Genomic DNA, 9,998 nt, shown 5'->3' on the forward strand with positions numbered 1-9,998 from the left:
CCGCATCAGATTTGTTTTCACACAATATGTCAGTATTGGTTTGGAGAGGTAGGCTTTTCTGGAAGCTGCTGGGTGGGTGGTCCCAAAAACGTCTCCGGCGTGATAACCAGCTACCTTTACGTGACAAGCTGTGGCATGACCCCTTTTATTATCCCTGTATATAATTAGACTTTATTGGATTTGATACAGGGCTCAAGATTATTTTCACATGCTTGTTATCTTGTTTTATTAATCCCATAAAAAACGAACTTGTGAGAGATTCTTAAAACACCTATTGAAAATGATGTTGTCTGCGCCCGGAGAGTTAATGAAAATTCTTGCCTGTCTCAGCAGCTGACGCTGTTTGCGCTTTCATGGGTAATTAGCACACCTTGCACTGTATTCCGGGAGAGACACAATTGAAGAATGTGCTGCCTTCCCCCAGATAGATTAAATTTTGTTAATTCATCAATAAGTAGCTTAGGCTGTGCTTTCTATTAGCGCAAAAATCGGATTTAGGAGAGTCAAGTGTTCACTTGCAAAAACACTGTCGGTGAATATCTGATACTTTGAAAATACCTCAACGTACACATGGACGTATTTGATATCATACAAGTCAGAGTATCTGAAGTAGGAAATTGTAGTTCACTAAAATAACCATGATGAACACACAAGATTTTCTTTGCTGCAGGCAAAATTATGTTAAGTAATTACTTTCTAACTTACTATAGGTACTCATAGAAAATGTAAATAGACAAACTAATAGAAAATCAAAATCCAGACATTGGCAGTAAATCAAAATGATGTGGTTTGAAATGACCAATTACTTGGTGGGGTCCACTATAATGTAAAAATTAAAGTTTTGAAAGACTATTTTGCAATCTTCCACTTTCTGGCATTGACCCATCAACCAGGATAGAAATCATCTGCCATCACACTTCTTCTATCAAACATATACCTTCAACATACACCAGACATTACATGTCAACATGTCCAGCCATTGTAAAACTCATAGACCCAGAGCCACACACATAGAGAGGTGCACGAACAAACCAGATGGCCACAATCCTTCTCGCAGACTTCAAGCTAAGCTACACATGCAGGGTTGAATAAACACCACACAAAGATTATTTACGGCCTATACAGAATACAGTCTTGTAGTTTTTCCATCTAATGAAGAACATCGACAGTGAACATCAATGGCAAACATGGGTCACAGGGAGAATGACAATGCCAAACCCATTAAGAGTCATGCGGGTGGTTAGACTGGGGGAAATGACTGTGCAGTTGCTCTGCCGCGTTTTGCTTTGTAAACCTGGTCTCCATTTGATAAGTGTTTCCAAAGTAGCAATCTAGATGGCAACAAAGCAGAGCTGCATCACAAAGACTAGCAGGAAAAACACACCGTGCATGAAGAATGTAGGATTTATGTATTGCTATTAAGGTTGTTTTTTGGAATGGGGAAAATTACATTCAAACTGTACTTATCATGTGGTTACACAGTGGCTGTTATGTGCAAAAGGTGCAGCTCTCCTTCCCAATTCCCATGTTGCCTAAGCTGTGTGTTATTTGGTGACAGGTCAGTCTAAAAACCAGACCTGTTCTATCCTCCTCATAACTTACCACCATGCAAGAGAGGTGCATCTTGTAAAACGTAAAGAAAAGAAGCCCATTGATAAAGGTTTACATTGGCAGTGAATCATTACCAGGGTTACATACTCAGGCAGCGAATAATAGTCAGTCAGATGGCTGAGAGGTTACAGGATAGGGCTAGTAATCAGAAGGTTGCTGGTTCAATTCCCAGCCATGCCACAGTACGTTGTGTCCTTGGGCAAGGCACTTCACCCTACTTGCCTCAGGGGAATGTCCCTGTACTTACCATAAGTTGCTCTGGATAAGAGCGTCTGCTAAATGACTAAACGTGATGTAAATGTAAAACGTAAAGAAAAGGAGCTTATTGAGAAATGTCTACATTGGCAGTGAATCATTTCCAGGGTAATTACTCAGGCAGCTAAGAATAGCACCTGCAGCAGGCCGTGCGGTGAGGGGTATGTGGAGAGAAAAGGCTGGTTAGCACATGGCCCACTGTGGCCTGTGAGGTCTGTCAACCCTGCCCAGTCAAACCACAGCTGACGTTCCCACAGTTCCCACTGTTCAGCTGTCTCGCATGTACTACTGAGTCTGGAGAGGACTTGGTTAAAGGGATAGGGACCTTGTGGTCTCTAAACCCTCTCTTGAGTTTATTTAAATGATCTGATGAACAGGTTTGGAGGGTGTGGGAGAAGCATAATTAGCCCCGAGTTTCGATTGTGTTTGAAGTATAAGCGCTGTACCACAGGATGCTGTAAAAAACAAAATAGATGAGTAAAAGTGTAATAATTTAAGTTATGACAAAGGCTAGCTGAGATTCTAGCCTCATTCTGCAAACAGCAGTCAGGCAGTCTTGGATGTTTACATGCACATTTAGTCATTTAGCAGATGCTCTTATCCAGAGCGACTTACAGTAAGTACAGGGACACCCCCCAAGGCAAGTAGGGTGAAGTGCCTTTTCCAAGGACACAACATCATTTGGCATGGCCAGGAATCGAACTGGCAACCTTCTGATTAATAGCCCGCTTTCCTAACTGCTCAGCCATCTGAGCCCCCCTGGCATGTTTTTGATGTTACACGTACATTCTCAGTTTACTTTCAGCTTGAGTGTTGTCCAGTTGAAATCAGCAAACAGAAAGGCTTTTCCTGCATTGGAAATGTACTCTAATACTGTGGAGGGTGTTACTTTATGACTGTGGCCATACAACATTGTACTGTATGTTGATAAATCATTTCCATTGTGTGACAATGTGCAGATGTGGTTTAGAATGAATTGTGTATATATGAGCTGTTGATAAATCAAGTGGCTGCACTGCTGGAAAGCAAAGAAAAGTGGTCCTGGAGATATACACAATGATACTAAGCAGAGCCTTGGAGAATGATGTCAAACTTTTAAACATATCCAAGGTCTACGTGTGGGAATTGATAACCTTTTCATTCCCTTAGGTAGCTTGGCTGTTACCCATTGAAACATTTTTCAAGCTACTACACCTATTTAAAATCCCATAGCACTTCCAAGTCAAACTTCAAACACATTTATCTCTTTTTGTGGACACAAGGTTCAATCTTAGTCAGACAATATGATATAGCTTTTAGAAGAGATAAGGTTTACCCTGTTTTCCTCATCCTCCTCTCATCTATTTTCTCATTCTGTTTTCTTTAGATTAAGTTTAATGTGCACAATATAAAGTTATGTCAAGGACATAAAATGAAACATACGCCTTTGTTTTTTTACAATGTTACTAAGAGCACTGGTTTAAACTATAAATGACCCCACAATAGATGTTCAATGTAAGATTTTCTGCCAGCATTGCCTCTCCAAGAATAGAGGAATGGGTGCCAGATATGTGCAGCATGGTGATTCTCTCCCTAACCATTGTTGACAAAGACGTTCTTCAAACAATGCATGAGGTAAACACTGCAGAATTTGGGCAAACCATATCATACAGATATCACCTTATTTATTTTACTGCCCCCTAATTATGGGGCATTTCACAGGAAATGACCATGCATTTGACAGGAAATGACCATGCATTTCAAACCTGTGCAGTCCCCCTGAGGAGAAAAGGCTTTGTTTATGTGGCTCGGACATTGTTTTTCTCATACACTGAAAGAATCTCTCTCTCTGTCTGTATTTCTCGCTCTCAGTGCTGGCAGTCATCACAGAATCTGGTGAGCATCTGATTGTCATTTAGGCCTGGTCTGTTATCATGATAAAACAGCACTGGAGACATGGGAGCTCCTTAAAGAAGGCCAGAGAGGTCTAAATGGAGACAATGAGTGACGGGCAGGGAGAGAAGGGTGTAATCAGGACAGGCTTTGTGGTGGACACAGTGGCCTTTCCACACGAGCACGCTGACAGGACCCGTGGACTGCAGAGTTAGTAAGGACAGTGAGGGGAAAGCTGTCCTCAAAACCGCCTGAACTGGAACCTAAATTATATCCTCCATGGATCTGGGCCTGAGAAAACAAGGGCACAAATGCATTATGACAGATATGTGGAGTCAATGTATATCTATGCAGATAGACTTCAAATTATTTCATTAAATGGGTAAAACAACCTGCGTTAGGAAGTATTGTGGGTTCCTCCATTCAAATCCTGATGTCGGGTTTAGATCAAACTACAAGGTCTTAACATGACACTAGCTGTTTCTTAGATCTCAAATGAATTGGTGTCAAAGAATCTGTCACAACATCTACCAGATAAGGTAGTGTAGACCTTTTTTCCCCTGAATGCATTCTTCATACCCTGCCTTTGTGTACTGTTCTCTAGGCATGTTGGTGCCTGTTCCCCAGCCTCTCAAAAAGGATCTCCTCTCAGTACTGAGGATGTCAGATTGATCAGAGGTATAATCCTTCAGCTTCCTTAGAAGAGATGGCCAGTGTGTGTTCCCTCAAGAGGGCAGTGTTTGTACAAAAGGAGCCTCAATCTTTCAGCACAATCAAGGTTGTGATTTCAGGGATGCCAAGACTCGCTCCGTCCAAATAGTTTTTATGCAAACCAGACATTGGACATTCATTTATAGTTAAAGTATAAGCCAGGAGACGTTAACTTAGTGCTATAAATCGAAGAATTATTTGCTGTAAAGAGTTGGTCAATGCATTCCGTTTTCCATACAAAATCTCTGATTACCGATGAATTTACTAAATCATCAAAGGATACAAGAAGTATTGGCATTTAGAAGTGGCAACTGTGTTAAAGGAAAGTATGACTTCAACACAATCCAAATAAAACAACTTCGAAAACACAGGAATACTTTTGACACGTAGCAGATGAATCAAGATAAAACAGCGACAGAGATGCACTTTCTCTCAGCGTTCCCAAACCGCGCGCAGATGCACCTCTCCAAGCGCGCGCCCACCTCCCCTACAGTTTCTCAATGAATTTGGCAATGCTGGACCCCTCCCACTTGGTGTAAGCACTTTAATTGTTAGGTTTGAAAACCGTGGTACTTAAATAGCGTGAACGCCTCTTGGACGGTTGGAATCGGGCACAGTTGTCCCTCAGAGCATCTTTCCGACGTTTTCCAGCGCTATTCTGTCGACACTTACAGATAAGGATGCAGGTGTCTCTCGCGCTTCTCGTCTCCAGCTCCATGCTGCTGTTGCTACAAGGATGTTGTACGGCTGTGCAAGGATGGAGGGTACTAAAGAACGATGCCACGGAGAACATACCAGAATTCACAGAAGAGACACAGACACCCAAGGAGCCGATACAGACATATAACAATAATACAATGAATAGAGCTAAAAACGGGGGAAGGAGATCGTCTGTGAACACACCGACATATAGTGAGTATTATATTACACTTTTACTTTCAATATCTGAAATATATGTTGCTCATATCCATGATGTTTAACCTATTTTAACTGCTTAAAAATATATATGTTTTGTCAAGCCACAGAAAAAAACGGATGCCCAATAATGCCCGCACACACGCTTGGTGTAAAAAAAACTTTAAGTCTTAAGTTTGTAAAGTATTTGCTTAATTTCTTAAAGAAATCAGTATCACCCTGGGAATGAAAATTGATAAAATGGCATAATTGGTAATATGGATAGTTTATACCAAGTAGGCAATTTCTTTAAGACATTTAATTGTAGCCCTCACTGCTTATGGCATTATAATGCTTACAGTTCAGTGTTGCGGAACCTGTGGAACAGATTGGTTTTATTGGAATTTTACGCTAATCACGAGGACATCCTATTCCAGACACATGTTCGTGGTTTCATCCTCACACTTTTTGAGGTGATAGACATTAAGTAGAGATAACATTGTCTTCTGTGGAATTTCTTCCTCGTTCAAATAATCAAGGTCTGCCAAAAACTATTTAATTGCAACAACATGTCTCTACAACAGAAAAAAGCAAGTCTGTTCTTAGGGGATATTTGGAAATTGCTTTTTTAAACGCAACACTGCTTTTGAAAATGTCTCCCACCTGTGGCTGGTCAGGGTTATGCTGTAGTAATGCGTGGACTGTATGCTTGAGTGAAATATCTACCTTGCCTCATAAATTCAACATGCACTGTGAAATATTCCCTCAGTATTTATTTTATTGGATCACGTCCAGCTAGCAATATTTCAATGCACGTTGCTATAATGGCTAAAGAATTACGGTCTACAAAGTAGATACAATTTACTACTAGATACTGCTTTAGGATAAAATATAATTTGAGTTATTGAAATAAAAATTATTTCGTATATTCAATTAATTAGTTATTTGTCAAACATCTTGTAATTGTTGTCACCAACGACAGTAAATCCTCAGTGGGTTTGAATGAACATGTATTTGTATGTATTTGTATAATCGTGGCCAGTGCAGAGTACGACCCCATTTAGCATCGCTGAGATGCTACAACAACTTCTGTTGGGTCAGTGTGATAAGAGCCTTTATTGATGTACCAGTCTATCCTTGTGGGGCACTGAGTCTTCCCATGGTCCTGTTGAGGTCGTAGCAGAGACGGTGACCCCTGTCTGGCTTCCCTCCAACTCCCTCCCCAGGCACACCTCTCTGAGCGAGGGAGGACAACTCTTCTGCTGTGACCACAGAATAACACAAGATCAGGTTCTCTTGGCCAGAAAAAAAAGGAAGTAATCGTACATAAATCCTTTGTTCGCCCTTTTGCAAAGAAAGCCACTGAGGAAAACAGATCCCTCTCAGAGTGTATCGTTTCTTAACCGACACTTCCTCTGCCATTTTACACACTGCTTGTAAAAAGGGAGACGATAACTCATGCATATGGCTGTTAAAAGGCCCTGTGGCAAAGCATTGGATAACCAGTCATGCTCTGAATACCAACTCCAAAATATAATTTGGCTGATGACCAATATTGTCAAAATGTTGCATTACCAAATGCTAACAGAGACGCAGATCCAGTCTTCACATCCTTGCTCATGCTTGCCCATTGTGTACACCAGCTTTTTTTCCGATTTAAATCTCCATTAGGTTTGATTGAGCCGTTTCATGGCATTCTGTTCTGGCTTTTCTATCAGCTGATTATTACCAGCTGTAATTCCATGTCAAACCTAATCGCCGTGCACCAATCAAATCATGCATCAAAGTCTGTGTTGAGTCTCATGGGGCGAGGCCTTAAACAAATGTGCAAATATTGATATTAAGATAAATTTATCAACCCTACATGACAGGTACATGTTATTACAGTACGTAAATACTTAGGGTGAAGAGGCCTTGTGTGTGGACATGCTCAGTGTGTTCCAGAATGCCCTGCAGAGCTGTGCGCTTGGCTGTATGGGCCTGGGAACATTTGATATGAATTAAACTTGCTCTCGAGTGCAAGTTTTCAGATCAGAAATATATACCAAAACTTAAACTCTAATGAATCACGGTATGCGCCGTGGAAACTTAAAACCAAGCGGATGTAAGCACAATTCTGACAAATGCTGCCACTTATTCCACTAAGACACAGCTGTAGTTGTTGAATAGCTTAAGACTGAAGCCCCTCAGGTTGGTGGGAACCGTATGCATGGGAGCGAGTCCTCGACTGTAACCCTGCTCTCCCCCTCTCCCCCTCCCCCCCCCCCCCCCAGGTCCTTCGGAGCTGAGCTGCAGAGAGCTGCGTTCCACGCGTTACATCACAGACGGATCCTGCCGAAGTGCCAAGCCCGTCAGAGAGCTGGTTTGCTCGGGCCAGTGCATGCCCGCCCACCTCCTCCCCAACTCCATCGTCCGCGGCAAATGGTGGCGAAGCAGCGCCTCCGATTACCGCTGCATCCCCGCCCACTCCCGGACCCAGAGGGTTCAGCTGCAGTGTCCCAACGGCAACAGACGGACTTACAAAATCCGCGTGGTCACCTCCTGCAAGTGTAAGCGCTACAGCCGCCATCACAACCAATCGGACGCCAAGGAGACTCCCAAGCCGCAACGACGCAACAAGAAACACTCCCGATTGGCCGCCAAGAGCCGGAACGAGAACAACACCCCGACGCAGCTAGGCAACTCGTACTGAGGATGCCTCAGTCCCTTGGTTACAAGGACAGAGACCAAAGCAGACACGTTCACACCACAAGTACACGTTACACACACTCCAACACAACTCCTTCACTGGACGCAGGAGAAGCAAAGACGTTTCAACAAAAAAAGGGATTTGTAAAATATTTTGTTGGACTGATTTGAAAAACAAATGCGTGTTTATCAAGAGACAGGCACTATACTTTTGTTGCCCTTTTTTTTGTTTTTTTAGAATTTTGTATAGATATTTGAGAACTTTTTATTAGCATGACCAAATGTGGAGGCCAAGAAATCCAAGCAAAACTATGTGACTGGTCAGAAGACTTGAGTTGAATTTTCAGCGCCAGTTCACGTGAAGGTCTTGGGAAGGTCCTGTTGGTCTCTTAACACGGATAGAAACCGCTTTAGCGCAGTGAGAGGTGTTCCAAAGGCTCTAAATCCACCTGTGAAAACACAGAGAGGACACACCACAGCGCTTGTTAAAGGTGGAAGGTGTATCTCAGCTCCAGCCAGTTGTAATCCATCTCTGTGAGGCTGGGTGTAGGGTAGCACCTGTCGACCCTGGGGGCTCTCAGGCTCTGGAGACAGGCTGCTGACAGGCCAGAGGGGCCCTGCGCTCCAGCCCGGAGCAACCAGCGCCTCTGACAGGCTGGGGAGCACCTCACTCAGCAGGACTCTCCCACAGCGCTCCGCAGTTTGTAGCAGCCTCACAGCATCTGTCAGTTAGCTAGCTAGGCCTCTCTCCCACTGGCCCTGATAGAGAGAGGGCAGGAGCGAGAGAGGAGAAATGAGGGGACTTAGAGGGAGAGAGAGAGATAGAGATAGAGAGGGAGAGAGAGAGGTGGAAAAGTTGTGTCAGCACTCGCATGGCCTGGGTCCCTGCGGTCAGAGAGGCATTGGGCATTCCTGTGACTTGTCTTAATGACTAAATTAGCCCATTCCTGTGTTTAGGATTTGAGCATAAAAAAGCCATTTCCTCTAGACTTGTTTAGTTCCTGTTTGTTGGAAATAACACAAAAAGGCCCACATGTGTGGAGGAGGCCGGTTTGTTACCTTGAGGCAGAACATTCTCTGTCAGATAGCATTGGCAGTCATTTACCCATAGCCCAATCCATTATGTTAGCCTGAAGCATTCACTTCACTTGACCTCCTTCTCTGAATAGCACAGACAGGAAAGATAGGAATAAAATAAAGAAATCTGAATTGTTTTGGCTGTTAATATCTCAGATGTTGCAGACAGGAAATTATATTTGGGATCAAAAGATCCAATGCCTACTTTCTCAGCTATACTATGGATTTGCTTATATTTACATAATGAAGAAATACTAAAATGTTTCCGTCTATTATTTCCATTCCATTGTTTCCACTCATATTGCTTCCTTGTTTTGGTTTGATAAACTGTACCGACAATGTTTGCTTCTTTTTCAATTGTGTGTTTGAAATAGCAACTGGAATTGATTTTGTCATGCAAGCAGAGTTGCCACATGTAGTCTTATTGTAAATTGTGTACCTGTGTGGTCTTTTAGAGCAGTGACCCCACATTACAGGGTGCTAGGAGAAGGGAGACGCACACCCACTCAAAGAAGGACTGTTACAAAGAATGAACTGCATATTTATTTTTATTTCCACATTTAAATTATTTATTCAACTTTTTGTAGTAAAAGATAGCCATTATTGTCACATAGAATGATAGTGACTTTGAAACCAAATGAAATACTGTACAGTACATGAATAAACTAAAGGCAGATATATTTGAAAGACGTGTTTGTTGTCATTCTTCTTTGAATGGAGGACTCTGAAAGAGCCTTTCTCTTCTTTCTGTCAGTACCTGCACGCTAAGCATATCTCTCAATGAGTCTCAAGAAAGCAAATAGAAGCAATTAGGAAGTTGAGGTTTTGTACCTCTTTGGAATGTCTGTCTGGGTGCACAAAAGGAGAGGAAGAGGAGTCTTCAAAAATAG

At 42.5% G+C, this 9,998-nt stretch overlaps 1 protein-coding gene across 1 annotated transcript; it reads left to right on the plus strand.

Moving 5' to 3' along the window:
• The first annotated feature begins 5,017 nt into the window (after nucleotides 1-5,017).
• On the plus strand, nucleotides 5,018-9,795 carry sost (sclerostin). The gene is made up of 2 exons (XM_084671170.1): nucleotides 5,018-5,361; nucleotides 7,617-9,795. Exons 1-2 carry the CDS (start codon nucleotides 5,130-5,132, stop codon nucleotides 8,033-8,035), a joined length of 651 nt encoding a protein of 216 aa, XP_084527296.1. The 5' UTR covers nucleotides 5,018-5,129; the 3' UTR covers nucleotides 8,036-9,795.
• Nucleotides 9,796-9,998: the final 203 nt, after the last annotated feature.

This window comes from Hypomesus nipponensis, chromosome 13, assembly GCF_054491055.1.
Source record: "Hypomesus nipponensis isolate SF chromosome 13, ASM5449105v1, whole genome shotgun sequence".
In the NCBI taxonomy this organism is placed as follows: Eukaryota; Metazoa; Chordata; class Actinopteri; order Osmeriformes; family Osmeridae; genus Hypomesus; species Hypomesus nipponensis.